The 27,126-nt window shown below is 42.6% G+C and overlaps 2 protein-coding genes across 2 annotated transcripts; one reads left to right on the forward strand and one right to left on the reverse strand.

The window, feature by feature from the left end:
• The first annotated feature begins 5,272 nt into the window (after positions 1-5,272).
• LOC542782 (cysteine proteinase inhibitor A) lies at positions 5,273-6,547 on the forward strand. Its single transcript, XM_044544086.1, has 3 exons — positions 5,273-5,670; positions 5,831-6,029; positions 6,352-6,547. Exons 1-2 carry the CDS (start codon positions 5,440-5,442, stop codon positions 6,026-6,028), a joined length of 429 nt encoding a protein of 142 aa, XP_044400021.1. The 5' UTR covers positions 5,273-5,439; the 3' UTR covers position 6,029; positions 6,352-6,547.
• Positions 6,548-7,167: 620 nt separating this feature from the next.
• Positions 7,168-12,907, reverse strand: LOC123123558 (kinetochore protein NDC80 homolog). Its single transcript, XM_044544085.1, has 4 exons — positions 11,672-12,907; positions 9,939-10,185; positions 7,792-7,938; positions 7,168-7,699 (listed from the first exon to the last, which is right to left on the reverse strand). The coding sequence occupies exons 1-4, from the start codon at positions 12,826-12,828 to the stop codon at positions 7,505-7,507; spliced, it is 1,746 nt and encodes a 581-aa protein (XP_044400020.1). The 5' UTR covers positions 12,829-12,907; the 3' UTR covers positions 7,168-7,504.
• Positions 12,908-27,126: the final 14,219 nt, after the last annotated feature.

Genomic DNA, 27,126 nt, shown 5'->3' on the forward strand with positions numbered 1-27,126 from the left:
TACTCCCTCCGTTCCTAAATATAAGTCTTTTTAGACATTTCAATTGGACTACAACATATGGATCCGTATGTAGACATATTTTAGAGTGTAGATTCATTCATTTTTCTTCGTATGTAGTCATTTGTTGGAATCTCTAGAAAGACTTATATTTTGAAACGGAGGGAGCCAAGCAAAACTGCATATACATACAGATTGATGATCCAATTTTCAAGAGACGAAATCAGACGAGAGATTTGAGTGGCATAGCGCTTGTCTGACCTCGCCGTAAGTCCAATCACCAAACATTTCAGAGCCACCTTAATTTAGCTGCTGAAATGCACATATGCAAGCACCATGGACCTGCAGTAGCATAGCGCTTGTCTGACCTCGCCGCTTGTCTTCTATATATCACATATGGAAGGTTGCCAAAAAAGATTTTAAAAAAAGGGACCTACATGGACCTGGCCATTTTGCTACATGGTGCCGTGGAGGGGTGTGCGCCATGCCGCCATGTAGCAAAAATGCCTATAAGTGGCGCTTAAGGAGCCAAATAGGATTTGGGGACACCCAAGGCACCACCCAGACTGCTCCGCTGGGTAGATAATTGGGCCAACTGAACCTCTTAATACAACAGGGACAGGTAAGGCGAAAAGAATACCCCTCGAAGGTTTGAAACACCATCAATTTCCACAGGATTTCCTCCATAAAGTAACACTAGCTTCAGTATGTGCACGTTACACTTGGACTTGGGAGCAGCTTTTGTGCCCTGGTATGTTTATCTGAGCAGAAGAGAACACTACCAAACGGAGCCACCCGCAAAGAAAGAAATATAAGCATAAATGTTAAGGCAATTTACAAGGGGATACAGCTAACCGTCGCATGCTCTGTCTATGTTCCACAAATTTACCGGACCACGACAACCAAAATTAACAGACTAGACAATACAACAGTAGCAAAATAAACTACATTCTTGGGGCTTTAGTTCCCCACGACGCCTTCTGCTGCTGCTGCAACGGCCGGTCCTTTGCTCTGCCAGTACTGATAGGCATAGTATACAGACGACACTGCTAGGGCGCCAATCGAGGACGATGTAGGTGATGATCCTCACCAGACCGATCTGAGTAGGGCCCTTCTTCTGTTTGCTCTGTGCCAGCAATGCCTTTGGCTTGATCTTTGCCATGGTTCAGTTCTCGTACTGCAATGAAAAGAATCAGCATAGAGAAGTTTCAAAAGGTATATTCAAGGTGGGAGCGACTAACAGTCAGTCGACTGAAATTAGTTTGGGTCAGTCAATTTTTCTTAGGGTCAGAGAAAAAAATATTTTGTTAAAGCCCCAAACTCATGCGTACAGCAGCAGCTGGCAAAGCATTCGGCCAAACCTGCCTGGGCCTAGTGCGAGGTTTAGGGTTTAGGGTTTTTCTATAGAAAAAACAAAATAAAGAAGTTTTCTGGGGAAGAATGAAACCCTTTAAGAAGAAAGAAAATAAAAAACAAAAACAAAAACAAAATAATGAAGTTTTCTGTGGGAGAATGTAACCGTTTAAGAAAATAATACAAAAACTAAAACAAAATAATGAAGTTTTCTATGTAAGAATGAAACCCTTTAAGAAGAAGGAAAATGAAAACAAAGCTAAAATAAATAATGAAAAAATTTGCAGTCAATTTACTCATAAATTGTCATTTACACACATATTGTATAGTATTTGCGTGTACACCTACACACAGAAATAAAAATGAAGTTGTCTAAGAAAAAATGAATTCTTGGTGTTGGTATTACCTTTTAAGAAGAACATGATGAAAATAATAATAATAATAAATTGAAAAAAATTCACACGATCTACACAGAAATTGTGCTTTTTATAATAGGAAAGAATAACCATATAATAGTGCAACGATATTGGTATTACCGTTAAAAAAAGAAAAATGAAATAAAATGAAAATGGAATAATTATTTTTTAGAAGAATAAAACCCTTTAAGAAGAAAGAAAATAAAAATCAAAAACAAAAACAAAATAATGAAGTTTTCTGTGGGAGAATGTAACCGTTTAAGAAAATAATGCAAAAACTAAAACAAAATAATGAAGTTTTCTATGTAAGAATGAAACCCTTTAAGAAGAAGGAAAATGAAAACAAAGCTAAAATAAATAATGAAAAAATTTGCAAACAATTTACTCATAAATTGTCATTTACACACATATTGTATAGTATTTGCGTGTACACCTACACACAGAAATAAAAATGAAGTTGTCTAAGAAAAAATGAATTCCTGGTGTTGGTATTACCTTTTAAGAAGAACATGATGAAAATAATAATAATAATAAATTGAAAAAAATTCACACGATCTACACAGAAATTGTGCTTTTTATAATAGGAAAGAATAACCATATAATAGTGCAAAGATATTGGTATTACCGTTAAAAAAAGAAAAATGAAATAAAATGAAAATGGAATAATTATTTTTTAGAAGAATAAACCCTTTAAGAAGAAAGAAAATAAAAATCAAAAACAAAAAGAAAATAATGAAGTTTTCTATGGGAGAATGTAACCGTTTAAGAAAATAATGCAAAAACTAAAACAAAATAATGAAGTTTTCTATGTAAGAATGAAACCCTTTAAGAAGAAGGAAAATGGAAACAAAGCTAAAATAAATAATGAAAATTTTTGCAGACAATTTACTCATAAATTGTCATTTACACACATATTGTATAGTATTTGCGTGTACACCTACACACAGAAATAAAAATGAAGTTGTCTAAGAAAAAATGAATTCTTGGTGTTGGTATTACCTTTTAAGAAGAACATGATGAAAATAATAATAATAATAAATTGAAAAAAATTCACACGATCTACACAGAAATTGTGCTTTTTATAATAGGAAAGAATAACCATATAATAGTGCAAAGATATTGGTATTACCGTTAAAAAAGAAAAAAGAAATAAAATGAAAATGAAATAATGATTTTTTAGAAGAATAAAACCCTTTAAGAAGAAAGAAAATAAAAATCAAAAATAATATAATGAAATTTTCTAGGGAAGATTGAAACTCTTTAAGAAGAAAGAAAATAAATAAACAAAAACAAAATAAAGAAGTTTTCTGGGGAAGAATGAAACCCTTTAAGAAGAAAGAAAATAAAAAACAAAAACAAAAACAAAATAATGAAGTTTTCTGTGGGAGAATGTAACCTTTTAAGAAAATAATACAAAAACTAAAACAAAATAATGAAGTTTTCTATGTAAGAATGAAACCCTTTAAGAAGAAAGAAAATATAAAAACAAAAACAAAAGCAAAATAATGAAGTTTCTAGGGAAAAATAAAACCCTTTAAGAAGAAAGAAAATTTAAAAATAACTTGCACACAAGCATGCCCTGAAATTGTACATTTGTAATATGCAAAAAATAAGATTATACAGTGCAATTTTTGCTCTCTACTATAATTTACACACATGGTGTATCATACTTGCGTGTATACTTTAAACATAATGAAACAAAAAAAAAAGCTTTATAAGAGAGAATAAATTAGTGACATTGGTATTACTCTATGGACGAAAGAAAATAAATAAAAATTTGCACACAACTTGACATTGAAAAATGCACTTTTTATATTATGCAGTGAATACACATATAGTAATGCAACTTTAGCAGTCTAGTATAATTTACACACACACACATTGTATAGTACTTTCGTGCATACATACACATAATAATAGAAAAATGTATTTAATTAGCACAAAATTAGCATAAAACAATTAGCATTGGTATTACCCTTAAAGAATAAAGAAAATGAAAAACAAAATTTTCCACACAATTAGCACAAAATGCACTTTTAATAATATGTAGAATAAACATATAAGAGTGAAGTATCCGTACTCTAATGTAATTTGTACATGCAGTATTTGCATGTATACATTTACACACTCAACATCCAAAAATACACGTAAAGAAAAAAAAACTCAACTGAAAAATAAAAATATAAAAGCATACACATGCAGAAAATAAAAGAAAACACATGAAGAAAAGCATGCACACACCAAAATCCAGTCCCAAGAAGGAAATGGACTGACCGAAAATAGGGTCAGTTCAATCCAAACCCACCAACAATATATGACAGAAAAAAACTGCACTAATCTTAAAGCACAATCCAAGGACCAGCGAAACTAATATTCAGCTGACTGAAATCTAGCTAAAGTGATATTCAAGCATTTCAAATGATTATCTTTTTCCTGAACATCACGTTTCTGGTAAGAAGGTGACGTGAAGATGGCTCCAACTTGGTGGCATGGATGCTCCTGCGTGCGCCTGTGGCACCAGATATTGCTGGTCGGCAGGATAAAAGAAGTCTATCAACGGATACTGCATATCTGTATACATGGTGACAAGGCTCCATATCATATATTTAAGCTGGTTCATAAGTATACAGGTCTTGGGCATTTGCGCAAGGACAAATCGTTAAACTATCCAGGTGGACTAGCGGACACACCTACTACCCGACCTAGCGGACACGTACACCAACAGCCATCACACTTCATTTGGATGAAGTGCAGCTCTGATGAGCCGAGGTGTGTCTAGATCTAAAATGTCGACTACCCGCTTAGTGCGCCGGACTAAAGACCCCTTATCATTTTCGACCCGGGCCCATCGGACGGCCTATGACGTATGATCAGAAAGGTCCAAAAGACTTGCGTACACTACAAGGTGTTCGTTCCGATGAAGGACGCTAACTCCTGAAACGTAGCCGGCTAGGATCCATCACTTGTCGCCGGGGTTCCAACGCCCCAATGCCGGCCGCCATGTGTCTGCAACACAAGTCGCGGCCGTCACCAGCACCGATGGGTGTTGGTTTTGCAGCACTTGTCAGTGGTAGGGAAAAGGGGGTGGAGTGGGGCAGCCACGGCCACCACAAGATAGAAGAAACAAAAGTGAGAGGTGGCCATGGCCAGGCGGCACAGCCTGTCGCCAGTGGAGGAGGACTAGTCTCTACAAAGAGGAAGTGGGTAGAGCATGGAGCTCGCGTTGCAGAGGAGATGGGCTTGTGCATGAGGAAAAGATTGAGCGGACATCGTTCGTCTCCGAAGAGATAAGGTAAAAGGAGAAACGGTCATTTGATGGTGGATCCATGTGCAAACGAGCAAGTCGTGGAGTGAGCGGTGCGACCGTCTGAAAAATCAGCCCGGTCGACCGGATATAAACGTCTCCTCGGAAAAAAAAACACATATTCTTTTTCACTAAAATAAGGCGAAGACGCTCTTAATTACATTCCCGGATCGGCAGCTTCCGCCAGCTATTGAAGATGCTTTTAATTACGTTCCCGGTTCGGCACCGTCCACGGCCACTCCAGCCATCCGCCGCCCAAATCGAGCACCTCCACAGCCACTCCAGGTTTCCAGCCAAGCCATCCGCCGTCGCAAAATCGAGCCATCTTCTCCCCTCCTCCGCCGCTGCAGCCGAACCCGATCGACGGAGATGTGGAAACACCACCGGGTCTTAGGATCCGTGGCCGCCCTGCTCCTGCTACTCGCCCTCGTCCTACCGTCTATTCAGACGCAGAAGCAGAGCGCACGAGAGAAGGCTGCCATGGCGGCGGAACCCGCGCGGCGGTTGGCGGGAGGCATCGTGGACTCGCTGGGGCGGGAGAACGACCCCTACATCGTCGACCTCGCCCGCTTCGCCGTCTCCGAGCACAACAAGGAGGGCGTAAGCCCTCGACCCGCCACCCCTTCTTCTTCCCTTTGTTGAATCTGTATGCCCGTGTTCGACACCCGGCCGGCCGGCCGGACGATTCGATCGACGCACGCAGGTCCTTCCTTGCGTAGTAGTAGTATTGCATTGGTCTAATCTGAATTCACCGCTGCAGAATACCCAGCTGGAGTTGGAGAAAGTGGTGAAGGTCAAGGAGCAAGCTGTTGCCGGCAGGCTCTACTACATCACAATCCAGGTCGATGAAGGCGGGGCAAAGAAGCTGTATGAAGCCAAGGTGTTGGAGCAGCTGTGGCTGGATGTCAAGAAGCTCGTCGAGTTCAAGCCCGCAGAGGGCGCCTCTCCCAACGTTTAAGGTAAAATAAAATGTGCATCTATTTCATGCATCAAAGTATCAAGGTTGTCATTCGTTTCAAGACCGTATCATGTCTGCTTTTTTTGCCCTGGTTGAATAACTATTTTGGTAGGTTTCTAGTTTCTTGATTAATCACAAGGACTATGAACTTTGAAAAAAAAACCTGTGATGCTGCCATATGATAATTTATCATGGGACCCTGCTTATCAATTATAGAAGAGAATTTTTCATCATGCAAGCATTACTAGAATATGAAGATTAAGACCTTGTTCGCCATTTGTGTGTAGAGAATTGATTAATGTAAATAAATCTGGTAATTTCAGGCTCGTCAGTCCCAACTGTGCAAGGATCTGGAGATATGGTGTGGATCTAGCTATCATCCATGGAACCTGTCTTTAGCGTGCTCTCTTGTGTAATAGTATCAAGAACAAGTCTGCTTCTTGCGAGTTGTTTTAACCTGCCCATTATATATCTTGTCGTTCGAGTTTCAGATGGTTCATATCCTATGCGGTTAATTTATCTTGGCCTGATGGCCTCTCTAGTTCTGACTAAGCTCCATATGGCTAGTGATCAGAACAGAATTCTGGCCAAAGCAAAGTGCAAGAAAAGGGGGTGGAATGGATGGTGGAACACTTGTTCTTCCTCGGCCGTCTAGCTAATTATGTCTGGAATGTTGCTGGTGTTGCCTTGAGCTTAGAGATCAGCACAATGCCTACTTGCTCCTCTGTTTGGAGCGATACCTGGTTTAAGTCTTGTTTCTGCTAGAGATCGGAAGGGCATTATGGCCGGTCGTACTGCCATTTTTCAGACTCCCTGGAAAACAAGAAATAAATCTTGTTTCCAAGGAATTAAGCCTGCTAACGTTGGTCGAACCTTCAGAAAAGCGCGCTGCGACAGGGGGCTGGCTTGAAGGCGCAGGCTGACAGTGTTGTTCTGTATGCTGATGTTGGGCTCCGCTGTTGTCTGAATTGAACGCAGTGCTGCTGACTCTGTTTGCCTAGCAGCTGCAACTTATTAGCTGCTGCAATTTGCTGTTATTTTGCTGCTGTTTCCCTACTTCAGTTGGCTTCTGGCAGTGCGTGGGGGACTGTCCCCTGCAGCTTCTCAAGACCTGTTAGTATGGTGCAGCATGAGTGATGTATCCAGAAATGAAATTGGGAGCTCAGACATAGCCGTCATTTCAACAATCTCTCTACACATCCTACATAGGTGCTTAGCTATTTACAAATAAGTAGTATGTTCCTCTGGCAAATGCAGTAAGACACACGCGCACTGAACTCATCTCACAGGCGCACAACTACACCCCTGATCAAGCCCTCAAACCACCGGCGCACAACTACACCCCTGATCAAGCCCTCAAACTATCACACTACACCGCAGACGACGTTAAGCAATCCAAAAGGTAGCTATTGGCGCATGGGAATAACTCTACAGCAGCAGCGCCAAATCTAACTCGCTTTCAACGTGTGACCAGCCTCACACCATCTTGGCCGACAGCGAAGCAATGTCGTCCGCGCATTCGTAGAGCTCTTTCTTCATCTCGGCAGTTGACTGCTCCACAAACTCCTTGTACTCTGCGATGGAATCAATGAGCTTGAGCAGCTCCCTCGCGCACATCTGGGTTTCTTCGTCGGTCTCCTTCAACGCAGCTTGGAGACCCTCTTCAGAGTTCTGAAGAATCACAACAATAACGTAAATAAATTATCTGATGATGGTATGTGTGCCATGCTACGGGAACAGGCGAGTTTAAGAGACAATGTTACCTTTAAAAAGACCTCTGCCTCCTTCTCAATGGTGCTCAGGTGATGTTCCTTTTTCTCTAGCTCGTCTTTCATTTTTCTAGCATCAGCTGCGCAGCGTGAAACATGACTTTGGATTTCACGATCCAGTGAATCCACCTGAGCAGTCATCTGGGTACAGAAACTAAAATGTAAACAGGAACAATATAAACAATAACTAGTTTACTGTTTTATTTTGCACCAAATTATCCACAAGGTTACAGACTAGTTTGTGATTGTGTTGTATGAAAGGGGAGTCCAAAATATCTACGTTGGTGCAATCTTGACATAGTTTCCCAGGTACATGCGGTGACTCATTTTTCAGAAACCAACTATACAAGCTAGCCAGGAGTGATGATCTGTCATATTGAAGTAAATCCAGAATCCACATCAACGCCTATGTGTTCATAAATCATTATATGGAGAATTAATACACTAAGGCAACACATGCAACACTACATTCATGAACAAGTAAACATGGCAAAGCTACTATCAGTTCAATGCTTTCAGCTAAAGCATATGCTTGATCAATAAAACATGTTCGGATGTTTAGCTATCTTAATGAACTATTCAGAATAATTGCATGAAAATGCAAGTAGAGATCAAATCCATGAACTGTTTTACATTTTTTGGAAACTCCAAAATAAGTTATTTGAATAATGGGGTGTAGCGGCAACTGGTTGCACAAAATCCACTCTTTTCAAACTAAAGGGATTTTATGGAAAGAAAGAATTTTACAGGAACCATTTTATTTCCCAGGGGAAAAGGGATATATCCCGTATTTTGAACAGAGCTTAAATGTGTTTGTTTATCACAAGCTAGGCATCTCAACCAGTTTATGCAGCACAAATAAGAACATGTGAAGATATATAGCATACCACTTGTAACAGGTTACAGATGAACATCAGTCATTACATTATGTTCAGTATTCACCAAGGCCCTAAACACTCATAGGCGATGGAGGGCCTAATCGCCAAATATGCAGGAGGGATTGGCTAGTTCATAAGCGATGCCTTTCAGGGTTTCAGGGCATGTACAGTGGCTGAGAAGGCAGCCTTCTCTTAAGCTTCCATGTCATTTAAGATGATAACTTGAACATGCTAGATAATAGATTATCTCTTTGTGTTATTTTCTAGCAAAGTAATATTGCATGCCCCTAAAATTGTGTAGTGATAACTAAACATGTCTTAGTTAAGAAAAGACCCCCCCCCCCCTCCCTCTTTTCACTTCTCTCTCTTCCAACTCAGCAATTATCCTACATGGCAGTGGCATTACCAAGAGAAAACTGACATCACCCCACTGTACGTGCCCTCAAAACTGGTTCTCTAGCAGTTGGAACAGATGAGAAATAAAACAAACCACATTACCAGCAGTATAGCAAGTTTTCTACCATAAAATGCAGGTCATCAGAACTTTGTAACTATTGTAACCAATTAATATCTCCATTTCGGAATATATGTAACACATATCTACCTTTGACAACTGATGTTCATAATTTGGATTGGCGGAGTGAAAACAGTATGATTAGGTTTGCCATGAAAATATTTAGTAGAAGTAGAACCTTATGGCTCTTTTCTAACTTATTCATATGAAAACTAACAGCCAAAATTGCACGCTAGACACCATGTCAAAAGTCATAACCCAAAACAACATGTATTGTTGAACTGGGGGAGTATAAGAGAAGGAAGTAAGTCATTGGCCAGTGTTGACTTTAGATTTTCCATAAAAAAGAGTTCACTTGAGTACTTTTTGCATGATGAGTAATAAATTAATGACATTTCAGACAAGTGGAGTAAGTTGATCAACTCATAGTACAGAATCTCCATAATACTTTGCTAGAGTTCACTTGAGCACATAAATAATAAGCCAATTTTTTTTCTAGGCTGTAATGAATAACAAATTAATGACATTTTAGACAAGTGGAGTAAGTTGATCAACTCATAGTACAGAACCTCCATTTTGCTAGGATAATGAACAAGTTTTGCTACAAGATATACAGGAAGAATTTCCACATTGATGCATGAGTTTTTAATAAGTCAATCATGAACATACTATGGGTTAAAATGGACTTGAGGTCTTTTGTTTTATTTTGTCATGCTGTGATATACCATATATCGTATAAGGTGACTGACCTCATTATTTTTAGCCTGTAGAACAGAAACATGACTCCTTTTCTCCTCCAGCATTTTAACAATTCCTTGCAGCTGCTTTTGTAGATCACTTGACTCGTCGTGCTTTGAGATAATTAGCCTTTTAGTCTCATTGGCAAGAGCATTGAGCGCGGGCTTCAGAGTGGTTTTGTAGGTGGTACCAAGGATCTCAGCCGGGGAGGATCCTTTTGCATTTACCTCGTACTGGAAATCAATACTGGGTTTCAACCTGCAAAATGGCACAGTGATGTTTGACAGTAAGGCAACAAGCTCTACCGCTCTACATATAAATTGACGAAAGAGAAGACAAAGAATAAACAACAGATTGGGAAACATAATAAAATGATATCTTTTCTGAGATCTTGATCTTCGTTTGCTTCAGTCTGCCACTAACTGAGCACTGAGGAGCAATACTTAAGAATACTGTGTTACACAGAATCTATCTCGGCGATGTTTTTTTTAAAATTACAAAATGTTGGCATAGCCTTCATTTTTTTATATTTCTCAATTATGAAGAATATTATGATGTGAAACATATTAGAAGCTTTTTGTGAAAACGTATGTATCATAGCCATACCCAATTAACATATAGACATGCGATATATAATATTGTTGCAACAGAGGAGCAGTGTGCATTAATTCTAACTAAGTCTGCCTAAAACATTGTGTCCATCACCCAAAAGAAAGATTTAAAAAATACCGATAGAACACACACATAGCTTCATAGCCCTGCTGGAAATGCTTTCATATGAAGTCATCGATTTGCAACATGATACTATGTTCAACAGCAAAACTTAAGAAAAGGAATGATGAGAAACAGAGGGGAAGGAATTACACAGAGAGTTAAGCTACATAAACAAATGAGAAGAGGGAATGGGAGGTAAAGTAAATCAAGGGCAAAAACATACGATGTCCTACAACTTCCCTGCACTTTCTGATGTGTAACACTGCAACATTTGAACCGTCTCTAATAGCTAATGTTAACTACTGGAGGACTGCCTTGTGCACGCCCTTATTCAGTGTCACAATCAGAATTCTATGTATGCACAGATACAAGCGGCTGACAATATAACTATTTTTGATGAACAGAAAGCAGTTTCCTTGTTTTAACTTCACATCTCAATCATAGTCCATAAAAGAATCATGCCTTCTCCTAACATATATAATTGAACACACTAACATATATAATTGAACACGTAGCAGACTAGCAGAGTTACTCCAAACCGTTAAGAAAACAAGCAACAATACAAGTTAAGACATCAGGAAAGGTAAAAGGTAACCTAAAAGACAAAAGACTGATTGCACAATCAAGAGAGTACTATCGCAAGCTAAAGCACAATCTTGTAAACTGAGTGACCAAAACTCCTAAACAAAGCAAAAGATTATCAAAATAATCCTCTGACATTGAGAGATTGAAGTGCTGAGGCATGAAGAAAACTAATTGATTCACCGAATGAACTACTATTTGAACTCTGGAGGGTAAGAAGAACAAACATATTGAGCTATGGAGCACCATGTCAGCATTGGAATAGATAGATGTTTGTTTAAGTACTTCATTTCTACATATCAAATAAGAGAGGCATGGTTACTTAGTTAACATCAGTTTTAAGGTGCTTAAATAACAAGTGGAGAATAACAAACATGGAGGGGGGGGGGGGGGGGGGGGGGGGGGATCAAAGAACCAGGAGATCAAAGTTCTTTTGGGGAATTCATACTTTCTGAGGGACTGGTTGCACAGCTCCGCAAGGCCCTCGATCTCCTCGAGCTTACTGACTAGTGCAGCTTCGAGTTCCCACCCCTTCTCCTCCAGCACGGCATTCGCATTCTCCAACTTGGCAATATCATTCTCCACAGCTTGCATCTCCCTCGCCATCCTATCGACATCCCTCACATTGACCACCTGCGTCTCGACCTGTTTCACCAGCTCCTCATTCTCGACCATGGTCTGCTGGCAATTCATCACCTTGGCCTCCAGCTCCTTCTCCTTCTCCACCAAGGCCTCTTCCTTCTCCTTGATCTTGGTGGACCAGCTCTTCACCACGGCCTCGAACTTCTGAACGTCGGCAGTAAATGCATCCTTCTTCTCCTCCAGCGCCTTGAGGCGAGAGGGCGCCGACATTTGCTTGCTCCGCTTGGCCTCGAGATCCTGAAGCTCCTTCTCCAGCTCCTGGACGACCGCTACCTTCTCACCGATTTGGTCGCGGGCCTTGGCGTGGTAGTCGTCGTCGAGGGAGGCGACGGCGTCATCCTCGCCGGTGAGGAACAGGTAGTAGCTCTCGGTGATGTAGGTCATGAGGTCATTGGAGGCGGAGACGGGAGGGGAGGCGTCGAGGCCGTCGGTGACGCGGCAGAGAAGGGTGAGCCAGTAGAGGACGGAGAGGAGCGGCGGCCAGGAGTGCGGGGTGCCGGGAGCCTTGAGAGCGGATCTGGTGACCTTGTAGGGGCAGCCGAGGGAGCGGAGGAGCGAGAGGAGGTCGTCCTCCCAGGCGGCGGGCTTGAGGGGGTAGCGGAGGCGGTCGGCGAGGTGGTGGAAGGCGGCGACGATGTCCTTGGCGGGCGGGAGGGACGGGCGGAGGTGGATGGCGGCGGGCGCGAGGTAGGCGTTGACGACGCGGAGGGCGGCGGCCTGGGAGCCGCGGTCGGAGAGGCTGGTGATGGGGCCCCCGGCGTGGGAGGCCGCCTGAGCCGTGCCGATGGAGGAGGGGCGGCTGCTGCAGATGCTGTAGGCGTCGGAGTCGCGGCGGGAGAAGGCGTGGTCGAGGTTCCTCTGGATGATGAAGGCGTCCGACATCGGGGTGCGGTCGACCGCCGCCGAGGAGGGGGGCGCCTTCGGGTGCCGCCCGCCGCCGCCGCGCCCGCGCCCGCGCCGCATTTCCGGTGCCGGAGTTGGGGTTGGGTTGGGGTTTGCTCTGGAAATTGCGGGGCTCCGATTTGATTTTTGGGACGAAGTGGCTTTTGGAGGCTGAGAAAAATGGAAGAGAATGCTGGTATGCTGTGGGCTGGGCTGGATGGGCTTTTACGTGGGCCAGCCTACGCAAAGGTGGCCCGGCGAGCTTTTACCAAACGACTTCATCTCGGACGTGGAAACTGAGTCCGTTTTGAATACCAACGAACGCGCTATCACAGCCCATATATGCTTGACATCTCTACGGACGTCTTCGTGTCAAAAGGAATACGGTTGAACCAACCGGCCGTCGACGAGACGTTGGCAGCCGCCTGGCGCCTGCCATGGACGCCCAAGACTTCCAGGCGGTGCTGGAGAGCATGCTCCAACTGCGCCTGGATTGCCCGCAAGACGGCGACGGGGCAGACAAATATGTCTCGTCGATGCACCTCAAGAACGCGGGAGGCGCGGCCTCCATGCCGGGGAACTTCCACCCAGAAGTTTTCTGATCAACCCAAGACGGACGGTGATTTTTGGGGGAATCTATCTAACCGATTATTAGCGGGTTCATTTCCATAGCGTGATGATATATATCTCATCCTTTATTCAGGGTCGGAATATTTTTTATTGTACTCCCTCCTATAAGTGTCCTAGTTTTGAACTGGGGTTAGTTCAAATCTGTGACAGTTATTATTATGGATCGGAGGTAGTATTTAACATTGATAGTCATATTTTATTACTGGTAACATATATTTCATTTATTTATCTATTTATTCTATGTGGTGGTACCACTCTCCTCTCATAGCTAAATGAATTTTCACACGCAAACCTATGATATGGTATTACGGTCTGAAATACAATGTCATCTTTTATGGTTAAGTACCAGGAATGTCTTAGGGGATAAGAGTGATAGAAGAGAGGTAATCACACCTTTATAATGTTTATATTATGTGTAGATAGACAGTGACAAGCGAAATCTACTTGATAGTGCCACAAATAAATCCTTTCTTCATGCTTCTCCTCCTATCTGTGGCGAGTCGTACCGGCGGTGGTGGCACTACAAGGAACTGAGAAGGGAGACAGCCTAGACGCGCGTGCAGGACAACCATGGCGATGACTCACGAGATCAAACAAAGTAGAGCACGAAAGAGGCTCAGGGAGAGCTGGGTGTGTTTTCCTGTACTCGAACAGAAGAAAAGAAAAGGAAGCTAGTTGTATTTTACACATATATATACACTAGCACATATGCACTCACGTATAGTACTAGGACTTTGAAACTCGGTTGCTTGATTCTTGCATGGAGTAGTACATGCCAGGACTGTGCACCTACTATCGAATTGCACAAACATGCACAACTAGCTAGCTCGAAGCTAGAAACTACAAGTACAATTTTATTCATCTCGCCAAGGTGTCAATTTTGCCGTCTAGTACACTCGCGAGACGATATTACACAAATGTTTAGCACCCGCCATCACCCAATTTAGAGCCTCGCTATATTTTTGAGCGAAACTGATTGTTGGCAGCTTGAATTTATTGTTGAAGACTCTCGCATTGTGCTAGTTTCAGTTTCCCCATGCCACAACAATAAGAAGAGTGGAAGTTGGCGGTGTTGGCGTCGGGTCTTCTATGGTAACGATGATGGCAGTGCGTGATGTGGGAGACGCGGCAATGGTTGTGGTAGTCGGTTCTTCTCTGATGTCTTCGTGGGATTACCTAGGCTCGGGTTCTTCTCTGATGTGTTCGTGGGATTACCTCGGCTCGTTTTGTTGCGATGAAGTCGGAGCGGCGATGGCGGGGCCCCTGTGGCAACGATGACAGGTAGCAGATGGTCCGTTCGGTGGTCTTTCACGACGCCAGCCTTGCATAGTTCTCCTTCGGAACTATCTGAAGGAAATATGCCCTAGAGGCAATAATAAAGTTGTTATTTATATTTCCTTATTTCATGATAAATGTTTATTATTCATGCTAGAATTGTATTAACCGGAAACTTGATACAGGTGTGGATACATAGACAAAACACCGTGTCCCTAAACAGCCTCTATTAGACTAGCTCATTAATCAAAGATGGTTAAGTTTCTAAACCATAGACATGCGTTGTCATTAGATGAACGGGATCACATCATTAGGAGAATGATGTGATGAAGACCCATACGTTAGCTTAGCATAATGATCGTTAAGTTTTATTGGTATTGCTTTCTTCATGACTTATACATATTCCTTTGACTATGAGATTATGCAACTCCCGGATACCGGAGGAATACATTGTGTGCTATCAAACATCACAACGTAACTGGGTGATTATAAAGATGCTCTATAGGTATCTCCGAAGGTGTTTGTTGGATTGGCATAGATCGAGATTAGGATTTGTCACTCCGAGTATCGGAGAGGTATCTCTGGGCCCTCTCGGCAATGCACATCATGATAAGCCTTGCAAGCAATGTGACTAATGAGTTAGTTATGGTATGATGCATTACGGAATGAGTAAAGAGACTTGCCGGTAACGAGATTGAACTAGGTATGAAGATACCGACGATCGAATCTCGGGCAAGTAAGATACCGATGACAAAGGGAATTACGTATGTTGTCATTCTGGTACGACCGATAAAAGATCTTCGTAGAATATGTAGGAACCAATATGAGCATCCAGGTTCTGCTGTTGGTTATTGACCGGAGAGGTGTCTCGGTCATGTCTACATAGTCCTCGAACCCATAGGGTCCGCACGCTTAACGTTCGATGACGATTTTGTATTATATGAGTTATGTGATTCGGTGACCGAATGTTGTTCGGAGTCCCGGGTGAGATCACGGACATGACGAGGAGTCTCAAAATGGTCGACAGGTAAATATTCATATATAGGACGATAGTATTTGGACACCGGAAGTGTTCCAGGCGTACCGGGTACGTATCGGGTCACCGGAAGGGGTTCCGGGCTACCCCCGGAAAACTATATGGGCCTATTGGGCCAAGAGGGGAAACGCGCGCCCCCCTTGCTGGCCGAATAGGAGGGAAAATTAAAAAGGGAAGAGAGAAGGAAGGGGAGGCAATTCGGCCTCCCCCTTCCTTCCCTCTCTGGAAAAGATGGTAAGGGGGGCGAATTGGACAAGGCCCCCAAGTAGGATTCCTCCTACTTGGGGCGCCCCATGGCTGTCCCCCTCCCCCTCCCACCTATATATATGTGGGGAGGGGGCGCCTAGAACACATAACAAACATTGTTAGCCGTGTGCGGCGCCCCCCTCCACAGTTTACGCCTCCGGTCATATTCACGTAGTGCTTAGACGAAGCCCTGCGCGGATCACTTCACCATCACCGTCACCATGTCGTCGTGCTGACGGAACTCTCCCTCGACACTTTGCTGGATCAAGAGTTCGAGGGACTTCATCGAGCTGAACGTGTGAAGAGCTCGGAGGTGCCATACGTTCGGTGCTTGATCGGTCGGAACGAGAAGAAGTTTGACTACATCAATCACGTTGTCAAATGCTTCCGCTTTCGGTCTACGAGGGTACGTAGACACACTCTCCCCCTCTCGTTGCTATGAATCTCCTAGATAGATCTTGCGTGAGCGTGGGGATATTTTTGAAATTGCATGCTACGTTCCCCAACAGTGGCATCCGAGCAAGGTCTATGCGTAGATGATATGCACGAGTAGAACATAAAGAGTTGTGGGCGGTGATCATCATACTGCTTACCAGCAATGTATTATTTTGATTCGGCGGTATTGTTGGATGAAGCGGCCCGGACCAACCTTACATGACCACGTTCATGAGACCGGTTCCACCGACAGACGTGCAACTAGTTTTGCATAAAGGTGGCTGGCGGGTGTCTGTTTCTCCAACTTTAGTTGAATCAAATTTGACTGCAGCCGGTCCTTGTTGAAGGTTGAAAAAGCAAACTTGATAAATCACCGTTGTGGTTTTGATGCGTAGGTAAGAACGGTTCTTACTAGAATCCCATAGCAGCCACATAAAACTTTCAACAACAAAGTAGAGGACGTCTAACTTGTTTTTGCAGGGCATGTTGTGATGTGATATGGTCAAGAAATGATGTGATATACGTTATTGTATGAGATGATCATGTTTTGTAAAAGTTATCGGCAACTGGCAGGAGCCTTATGGTTGTCGCTTTATTGTATGAAATGCAAACGCGTAATTGCTTTACTTTATCACTATGCATTAGCGATAGTTGTAGAAGCAATAGTTGACGAGACGACAATGAAGCTACGATGGATATCAAGGTGTCAAGCCGGTGACGATGGAAATCATGACGGTGCTTTGGAGATGGAGATCAAAGGCACAAGATGATGATGGCCATATCATGTCACATATTTTGATTGCATGAGATGTTTATCTTTTATGCATCTTATTTTGCTTAGTACGGCGGTAGCATTATAAGATGATCCCTCACTAAAATATCAAGGTATAAGTGTTCTCCATGAGTATGCACCATTGCGACAGTTCGTCGTGCCGAGACACCACGTGATGATCGGGTGTGATAAGCTCTACGTTCACATGCAACGGGTGTAAGACAATTTTGCACACACGGAATACTCGGGTTAAACTTGAAGAGCCTAGCATGTACAGACATGGCCTCGGAACACTGGAGACCAAAAGGTCGAACGTGAATCATATAGTAGATATGATCAACATAGAAATGTTCACCATTGAAAACTACTCCATCTCACGTGATGATCGGACATGGTTTAGTTGATATGGATCACGTGATCATTTAGATGACTTGAGGGATGTCTATCTAAGTGGGAGTTCTTAAGTAATATGGTTAATTGAACTTAATTTATCATGAACTTAGTCCTGATAGTTTTTGCACATCTATGTTGTAGATCAATGGCCCGTGCTACCGTTCCCTTGAATTTTAATGCGTTCCTAGAGAAAGCTAAGTTGAAAGATAATGGTAGCAACTACACGGATTGGGTCCGTAACTTGAGGATTATCCTCATTGTTGCATAGAAGAATTATGTCCTTGATGCACCGCTAGGTGACAGCCCCCTCCCGCTAATGTAGACGCTTTGAACGTCTGGCAGACGCGGTCTGATGACTACTCTATAGTTCAGTGTGCCATGCTCTACGGCTTAGAATCGGGACTTCAAAGACGTTTTGAACGTCATGGACCATATGAGATGTTCCAGGAGTTGAAGTTAATATTTCAAGCAAATGCCCAAGTTGAGAGATATGAAGTCTCCAATAAGTTCTATAGCTGCAAGATGGAGGAGAATAGTTCTGTCAATGAACACATATTCAGAATGTCTGGGTATCATAACCACTTGACTCAGCTGGGAGTTAATCTTCTGGATGATAGTGTTATTGACAGAGTTCTTCAATCACTGCCACCAAGCTATAAAGGCTTTGTGATGAACCATAATATGCAAGGGATGGATAAGACAATTCCCGAGCTCTTCGCTATGCTCAAAGCTGCGGAGGTAGAAATCAAGAAAGAGCATCTAGTGTTAATGGTTAAAAAGACCACTAGTTTCAAGAAAAATGGCATGGGAAAGAAGGGGAACTTCAAGAAGAATGGCAAGCAAGTTGTCACTCCCGGGAAGAAGCCCAAGTCTGGACCCAAGCCTGAAACCGAGTGCTTCTACTGCAAAGGGACTGGTCACTGGAAGCGGAACTGCCCCAAGTATTTGGCGGATAAGAAGGATGGCAAAGTGAACAAAGGTATATTTGATATACATGTTATTGATGTGTACCTTACTAATGCTCGTAGTAGCGCCTGGGTATTTGATACTAGTTCTGTTGCTCATATTTGCAACTCGAAACAAGGGCTACGAATTAAACAAAGATTGGCTAAGGACGAGGTGACGATGCGCGTCGGGAATGGTTCCAAGGTCGATGTGATCGCCGTCGGCACGCTACCTCTACATCTACCTTCGGGATTAGTTTTAGACCTAAATAATTGTTTTTTGGTGCCAGCGTTGAGCATGAACATTATATCTGGATCTTGTTTGATGCGAGACGGTTATTCTTTTAAATCAGAGAATAATGGTTGTTTTATTTATATGAGTAATATCTTTTGTGGTCATCCACCCTTGAAGAGTGGTATATTTTTGTTGAATCTCGATCGTGGTGATACACATATTCATAATATTGATGCCAAAAGATGCAAAGTTGATAATGATAGTGCAACATATTTGTAGCACTGCCGTTTAGGTCATATTGGCGTAAAGCGCATGAAGAAACTACATGCGGACGGACTTTTGGAATCACTTGATTATGAATCATTTGATGCTTGCGAACCATGCCTCATGGGCAAGATGACTAAGACTCCGTTCTTCGGAACAATGGAGCAAGCCACTGACTTACTGGAAATAATACATACCGATGTATGCGGTCCAATGAATGTTGAGGCTCGCGGTGGGTATCATTATTTTCTAACCTTCACAGATGATTTGAGCAGATATGGGTATATCTACTTAATGAAACACAAGTCTGAAACATTTGAAAAGTTCAAAGAATTTCAGAGTGAAGTGGAGAATCATCGTAATAAGAAAATAAAGTTTCTACGATCTGATCGCGGAGGCGAATATTTGAGTTACGAGTTTGGCCTTCATTTAAAACAATGTGGAATAGTTTCATAACTCACGCCACCTGGAACACCATAGCGTAATAGTGTGTCCGAACGTCGTAACCGTACTTTATTGGATATGGTGCAATCTATGATGTCTCTTACCGATTTACCACTATCATTTTGGGGTTATGCATTAGAGACAGCTGCATTCATGTTAAATAGGGCACCATCTAAATCCGTTGAGACAACACCATATGAACTATGATTTGGCAAGAAACCTAAGCTGTCGTTTCTTAAAGTTTGGGGTTGCGATGCTTATGTGAAAAAGCTTCAGCCTGATAAGCTCGAACCCAAATCGGAAAAGTGCGTCTTCATAGGATACCCAAAAGAAACTATTGGGTACACCATCTATCACAGATCCGAAGGCAAGATCTTTGTTGCCAAGAATGGATCCTTTCTAGAGAAGGAGTTTCTCTCAAAAGAAGTGAGTGGGAGGAAAGTAGAACTTGATGAGGTAGTTGTACCTTCTCTCGAATTAGGAAGTAGCTCATCACAGCAAACCGTTCCCGTGATGCCTACACCAATTAGTGAGGAAATTAATGATGATGATCGTGAAACTTCAGATCAAGTTACTACCGAACCTCATAGGTCAACCAGAGCACGTTCTGCACCAGAATGGTACGGTAATCCTGTTCTGGAAGTCATTTTACTAGACCATGATGAACCTACGAACTATGAGGAAGCGATGATGAACCCAGTTTCCGCGAAATGGCTTGAGGCCCTGAAATCTGAGATGGGATCCATGTATGAGAACAAAGTATGGACTTTGGTTGACTTGCCCGATGATCGGCAAGCCATAGAGAATAAATGGATCTTCAAGAAGAAGACTGACGTGATGGTAATGTTGAAGGAAATATGCCCTAGAGGCAATAATAAAGTTATTATTTATTTCCTTATATCATGATAAATGTTTATTATTCATGCTAGAATTGTATTAACTGGAAACTTTGATACATGTGTGAATACATAGACAAACAGAGTGTCACTAGTATGCCTCTACTTGACTAGCTCATTGATCAAAGATGGTTATGTTTCCTAGCCATAGACATGAGTTGTCATTTGATTAACGGGATCACATCATTAGGAGAATGATGTGATTGACTTGACCCATTCCGTTAGCTTACCACTCCCGTTTAGTTTAGTATGTTGCTATTGCTTTCTTCATGACTTATACATGTTCCTATGACTATGAGATTATGCAACTCCCGTTTACCGGAGGAACACTTTGTGTGCTACCAAACGTCACAATGTAACTGGGTGATTATAAAGGTGCTCTACAGGTGCTTCCAAAGGTACTTGTTGGGTTGGCATATTTCGAGATTAGGATTTGTCACTCCGATTGTTGGAGAGGTATCTATGGGCCCACTCAGTAATGCACATCACTATAAGCCTTGCAAGCATTGTAACTAATGAGCTAGTTGCGGGATGATGTATTACGGAACGAGTAAAGAGACTTGCCGGTAACGAGATTGAACTAGGTATTAAGATACCGACGATCGAATCTCGGGCAAGTAACATACCGATGACAAAGGGAACAACGTATGTTGTTATGCGGTCTGACCGATAAAGATCTTCGTAGAATATGTGGGAGCCAATATGAGCATCCAGGTTCCGCTATTGGTTATTGACCGGAGAGGTGTCTCGGTCATGTCTACATAGTTCTCGAACCCGTAGGGTCCGCACGCTTAACGTTACGATGACGGTTATATTACGAGTTTATGTGTTTTGATGTACCGAAGGATTTCGGAGTCCCGGATGAGATCGGGGACATGACGAGGAGTCTCGAAATGGCCGAGACGTAAAGATCGATATATTGGACGACTATATTCGGACTTCGGAAAGGTTCCGAGTGATTCGGGTATTTTTCAGAGTACCGGAGAGTTATGGGAATTCGTATTGGGCCTTAATGGGCCATACGGGAAAGGAGAGAAAGGCCCCAAAGGGTGGCCGCACCCCTCCCCATGGACTAGTCCGAATTGGACTAGGGAGGGGGGCGCCCCCTTCCTTCTTTCTCCTTCTCCCTTCCCTTCTCCTATTACAACAAGGAAAGGAGGAGTCCTACTCCCGGTGGGAGTAGGACTCCCCCCTTGGCGCGCCCTCCTCCTTGGCCGGCGGCCTCCCCCTTGTTCCTTTATATACGGGGGCAGGGGGCACCCCATAGACACAACAATTGATCATTGATCTCTTAGCCGTGTGCGGTGCCCCCCTCCACCATATTACACCTCGATAATATCGTAGCGGTGCTTAGGCGAAGCCCTGCGTGGGTAGAACATCATCATCGTCACCACGCCGTCGTGCTGACGAAACTCTCCCTCAACACTCGGCTGGATCGGAGTTCGAGGGACGTCATCGAGCTGAACGTGTGCTGAACTCGGAGGTGCCGTGCGTTCGGTACTTGATCAGTCGAATCGTGAAGACGTACGACTACATCAACTGCGTTGTGTTAACGCTTCCGCTGTCGGTCTACGAGGGTACATGGACAACACTCTCCCCTCTCGTTGCTATGCATCACCATGATCTTGCGTGTGCGTAGGAATTTTTTTTGAAATTACTACGTTCTCCAACAGTGGCATCCGAGCCTGGTTTTATGCGTTGATGTTATATGCACGAGTAGAACACAAGTGAGTTGTGGGCGATATAAGTCATACTGCTTACCAGCATGTCATATTTTGGTTCAGCGGTATTGTGAGATGAAGCGGCCCGGACCGACATTACGCGTACGCTTATGCGAGACTGGTTTCACCGTTGTGAGCACTCGTTGCTTAAAGGTGACTGGTGGGTGTCTGTCTCTCTCACTTTAGTTGAACCGAGTGTGGCTACGCCCGGTCCCTGCGAAGGTTAAAACAGCACCAACTTGACAAACTATCGTTGTGGTTTTGATGCGTAGGTAAGAACGGTTCTTGCTAAGCCCGTAGCAGCCACGTAAAACTTGCAACAACAAAGTAGAGGACGTTTAACTTGTTTTTGCAGGGCATGTTGTGATGTGATATGGTCAAGACATGATGCTAAATTTTATTGTATGAGATGATCATGTTTTGTAACCGAGTTATCGGCAACTGGCAGGAGCCATATGGTTGTCGCTTTATTGTATGCAATGCAATGCCATGTAATTGTTTTACTTTTTCACTAAGCGGTAGCGATAGTCGTAGAAGCAATAGTTGGCGAGACAACAACGATGCTACGATGGAGATCAAGGTGTCGCGCCGGTGACGATGGTGATCATGACGGTGCTTCGGAGATGGAGATCACAAGCACAAGATGATGATGGCCATATCATATCACTTATATTGATTGCATGTGATGTTTATCTTTTATGCATCTTATCTTGCTTTGATTGACGGTAGCATTATAAGATGATCCCTCACTAAATTATCAAAGTATAAGTGTTCTCCCTGAGTATGCACCGTTGCGAAAGTTCTTCATGCTGAGACACCACGTGATGATCGGGTGTGATAGGCTCTACGTTCAAATACAACGGGTGCAAAACAGTTGCACACGCGGAATACTCAGGTTAAGCTTGACGAGCCTAGCATATAACAGATATGGCCTCGGAACACGGAGACCGAAAGGTCAAGCGTGAATCATATAGTAGATATGATCAACATAGTGATGTTCACCATTGAAACTACTCCATCTCACGTGATGATCGGACATGGTTTAGTTGATATGGATCACGTGATCACTTAGAAGATTAGAGGGATGTCTATCTAAGTGGGAGTTCTTAAGTAATATGATTAATTGAACTTAAATTTATCATGAACTTAGTCCTGATAGTATTTTGCAAATTATGTGGTAGATCAATAGCTCGCATTGTTGCTTCCCTGTGTTTATTTTTGATATGTTCCTAGAGAAAAATTATGTTGAAAGATGTTAGTAGCAAAGATGCGGATTGGATCCGTGATCTGAGGATTATCCTCATTGCTGCACAGAAGAATTATGTCCTTGATGCACCACTAGGTGACAGACCTATTGCAGGAGCAGATGCATACGTTATGAACGTTTGGCTAGCTCAATATGATGACTACTTGATAGTTTAGTGCACCATGCTTAACGGCTTAGAATCGGGACTTCAAAGACGTTTTGAACGTCATGGACCATATGAGATGTTCCAGGAGTTGAAGTTAATATTTCAAGCAAATACCCAAGTTGAGAGATATGAAGTCCCCAACACGTTCTATAGCTAAAAGATGGAGGAGAATAGCTCAAGCAATGAGCATGTGCTCAGATTGTCTGGGTACTACAATCGCTTGAATCAAGTGGGAGTTAATCTTCCAGATAAAATAGTGATTGACAGAATTCTCTAGTCACCATCACCAAGTTAGTAGAACTTCGTGATGAACTATAGTATGCAAGGGATGACGAAAGTAATTCCCGAGCTCTTCGCGATGCTGAAATCGACGAAGGTAGAAATCAAAGAAAGAGCATCAAGTGTTGATGGTTAACAAGACCACTAGTTTCAAGAAAAGGGCAAAGGGATAGAAGGGGAACTTCAAGAAGAACGGCAAGCAAGTTGCTGCTCAAGTGAAGAAGCCCAAGTCTGGACCTAAGCCTGAGACTAAGTGCTTCTACTGCAAAGGGACTGGTCACTGGAAGCGGAACTACCCCAAGTATTTGGTGGATAAGAAGGATGGCAAAGTGAACAAAGGTATATTGGATATACATGTTATTGATGTGTACTTTACTAGTGTTTATAGCAACCCCTCGGCATTTGATACTGGTTCAGTTGCTAAGAGTAGTAACTCGAAACGGGAGTTGCAGAATAAACAGAGACTAGTAAACGGCGAGGTGACGATGTGTGTTGGAAGTAGTTCCAAGATTGATATGATCATCATCGCACACTCCCTATACTTTTGGGATTAGTCTTGAAACTAAATAAGTGTTATTTGGTGTTTGCGTTGAGAATGAATATGATTTGATCATGTTTGTTGCAATACGTTTATTCATTTAAATTAGAGAATAATTGTTGTTCTGTTTACATGAATAAAACCTTCTATGGTCATACACCCAATAAAATGGTTTGTTGGATCTCGATCGTAGTGATACACATATTCATAATAATGAAGCCAAAAGATGCAAAGTTAATAATGATAGTGCAACTTATTTGTGGCACTGCCGTTTAGGTCATATTGGTGTAAAGCGCATGAAGAAACTCCATACTGATGGGATTTTGGAATCACTTGATGCTTGCGAACCGTGCCTCATGGGCAAGATGACTAAAACGCCGTTCTCCGGAACTATGGAGAGAGCAACAGATTTGTTGGAAATCATACATACAGATGTATGTGGTCCGATGAATATTGAGGCTCGTAGCAGGTATCATTATTTTCTGACCTTCACAGATGATTTGAGCAGATATGGGTATATCTACTTAATGAAACAGAAGTCTGAAACATTTGAAAAGTTCATATAATTTCAGAGTGAAGTGGAAAATCATCGTAACAAGAAAATAAAGTTTCTACGATCTGATCGTGGAGAAGAGTATTTGAGTTACGAGTTTGGCCTTCAGTTAAAACAATGTGAAATAGTTTCACTACTCACGCCACCTGGAACACCACAGTGTAATGGTGTGTCCGAACATCGTAACCATACTTTATTAGATATGGTGTGATATATGATGTCTCTTACCGATCTACCACTATCGTTTTGGGATTATGCATTAGAGACAGCTGCATTCACGTTAAATAGGGTACCATCTAAATCTGCTGAGACGACATCTTATGAACTGTGGTTTGGAAAGAAGCCAAAGTTGTCGTTTCTTAAAGTTTGGGGTTGTGATGCTTATGTGAAAAAGTTTCATCCTGATAAGCTCAAACCCAAATCGGAGAAATGTGTCTTCATAGGATACCCAAAGGAGACAGTTGGGTACACCTTCTATCATAGATCCGAAGGCAAGACATTTGTTGCTAAGTATGGATCCTTTCTAGAGAAGGAGTTTCTCTCGAAAGAAGTGAGTGGGAGGAAAGTAGAACTTGATGAGGTAATTGTACCTGCTCCCTTATTGGAAAGTGGTTCATCGCAGAAACCAGTTTCTGTGACACCTATACCAATTATTGAGGAAGTTAATGGTGATGATCATGGAACTTCAGATCAAGTTATTACTAAACCTCGTAGGTCAACCAGAGTAAGATCCGCACAAGAGTGGTACGGTAATCCTGTTCTGGAGGTTATGTTACTAGACCATGACGAACCTACGAACTATGAAGAAGTGATGGTGAGCCCAGATTCCGCAAAATGGCTTGAGGCCATGAAATCTGAGATGAGATCCATGTATGAGAACAAAGTATGGACTTTGATTGACTTGCCCAATGATCGGCGAGCCATAAAAAATAAATGGATCTTTAAGAGGAAGACGGACGCTGATAGTAGTGTTACTATCTACAAAGCTAGACTTGTCGGAAAAAGGTTTTTGACAAAGTTCAAAGTGTTGAATACGATGAGATTTTCTCACTCGCAGCGATGCTTAAGTCTGTCCGAATCATGTTAGCAATTGCCGCATTTTATGAAATCTGGCAAATGGATAAACAAAACTGCATTCCTTAATGGATTCATTAAAGAAGAGTTGTATATGATGCAACCAGAAGGTTTTGTCAATCCTAAAGGTGCTAACAAAATATGCAAACTCCAGCGATCCATCTATGGACTGGTGCAAGCATCTCGGAGTTGGAATATACGCTTTGATAAGTTGATCAAAGGATATAGTTTTATACAGACTTGCGGTGAAGCCTGTATTTACAAGAAAGTGAGTGGGAGCACTACAGCATTTCCGATAAGTATATGTGAATGACATATTGTTGATCGGAAATAATGTAGAATTATTCTGCAAAGCATAAAGGAGTGTTTGAAAGGAGTTTTTCAAAAAAAGACCTCGGCGAAGCTGCTTACATATTGAGCATCAAGAGATAGATCAAGACGCTTGATAAGTTTTTTCAATGAGTACATACCTTAACAAGATTTTGAAGTGGTTCAAAATGGAACAGTCAAAGAAAGAGTTTCTTGCCTGTGTTACAAGGTGTGAAATTGAGTAAGACTCAAAGCCCGACCACGGCAGAAGATAGAAAAAGAATGAAAGTCATTCCCTATGTGTCGTGGAATTGTCACGGCAGATGTCCTAGGGTTAGGACTTAGTCGTGGAGCCATCGCAACTAGGAAGCTTGAAGGGGTTATGCGGGACAAGGAACACGAGGGTTATACTGGTTCGGCCCCTTACGGTGAAGGTAAAAGCCTACGTCCAGTTGGGGTGATCTTGATTAGGGTTATGATCGCCGGGAGTTGAACAACTACGCCCGGCTCTCGAAGAGATTGTTCTCGCCCTTAGCCTGCTGCCGGGTCGTCCCTTTATATAGGGAGGAACACACCCAGCAGCCCTTAGAGTCCCGGCCGGCTTATAAGAGTGTCCGGCTCGAACTCTAAACTATGCTTGCCTTACACTACAAGTCCTACTATAATAATGATTGTAACTACGGGCCTTAAGCTATATCCGGGTCTCAGCCCATCTCTGGCCCGTCGTCTTGAAACTTGGCTCCGGGCTTCTGGCCACGACCGTACGAGTAACCCGGCCCTTCCTGGCGGGTGACTCTAAGGTCTATATCCTCAACATTAGGCCCCAGATTGATTTGAGCCGGCTCATGTCAATCTTCAATTCTTCTGACAAAAAGAATCTCCGGCTTACAATTCATGTGAATGGCCATAACCTGGAGTGACGT

The sequence above is a fragment of the Triticum aestivum genome, chromosome 5D (genome assembly GCF_018294505.1).
Source record: "Triticum aestivum cultivar Chinese Spring chromosome 5D, IWGSC CS RefSeq v2.1, whole genome shotgun sequence".
NCBI classification, from domain to species: domain Eukaryota; kingdom Viridiplantae; phylum Streptophyta; class Magnoliopsida; order Poales; family Poaceae; genus Triticum; species Triticum aestivum.

What these genes read in the sequence shown, in the direction of transcription:
- LOC542782 (XM_044544086.1), top strand. Translation starts at nt 5,440, where the DNA reads ATGTGGAAACACCACCGGGTCTTAGGATCCGTGGCCGCCCTGCTCCTG. An exon ending in CCGAGCACAACAAGGAGGGC is followed by an intron (nt 5,671 to 5,830) that starts GTAAGCCCTCGA and finishes TCACCGCTGCAG; the next exon opens with AATACCCAGCTGGAGTTGGA.
- LOC123123558 (XM_044544085.1), bottom strand. Translation starts at nt 12,828, where the DNA reads ATGCGGCGCGGGCGCGGGCGCGGCGGCGGCGGGCGGCACCCGAAGGCG. An exon ending in TACAGGCTAAAAATAATGAG is followed by an intron (nt 7,939 to 9,938) that starts GTCAGTCACCTT and finishes TTCTGTACCCAG; the next exon opens with ATGACTGCTCAGGTGGATTC. An exon ending in AGGCAGAGGTCTTTTTAAAG is followed by an intron (nt 7,700 to 7,791) that starts GTAACATTGTCT and finishes GTGATTCTTCAG; the next exon opens with AACTCTGAAGAGGGTCTCCA.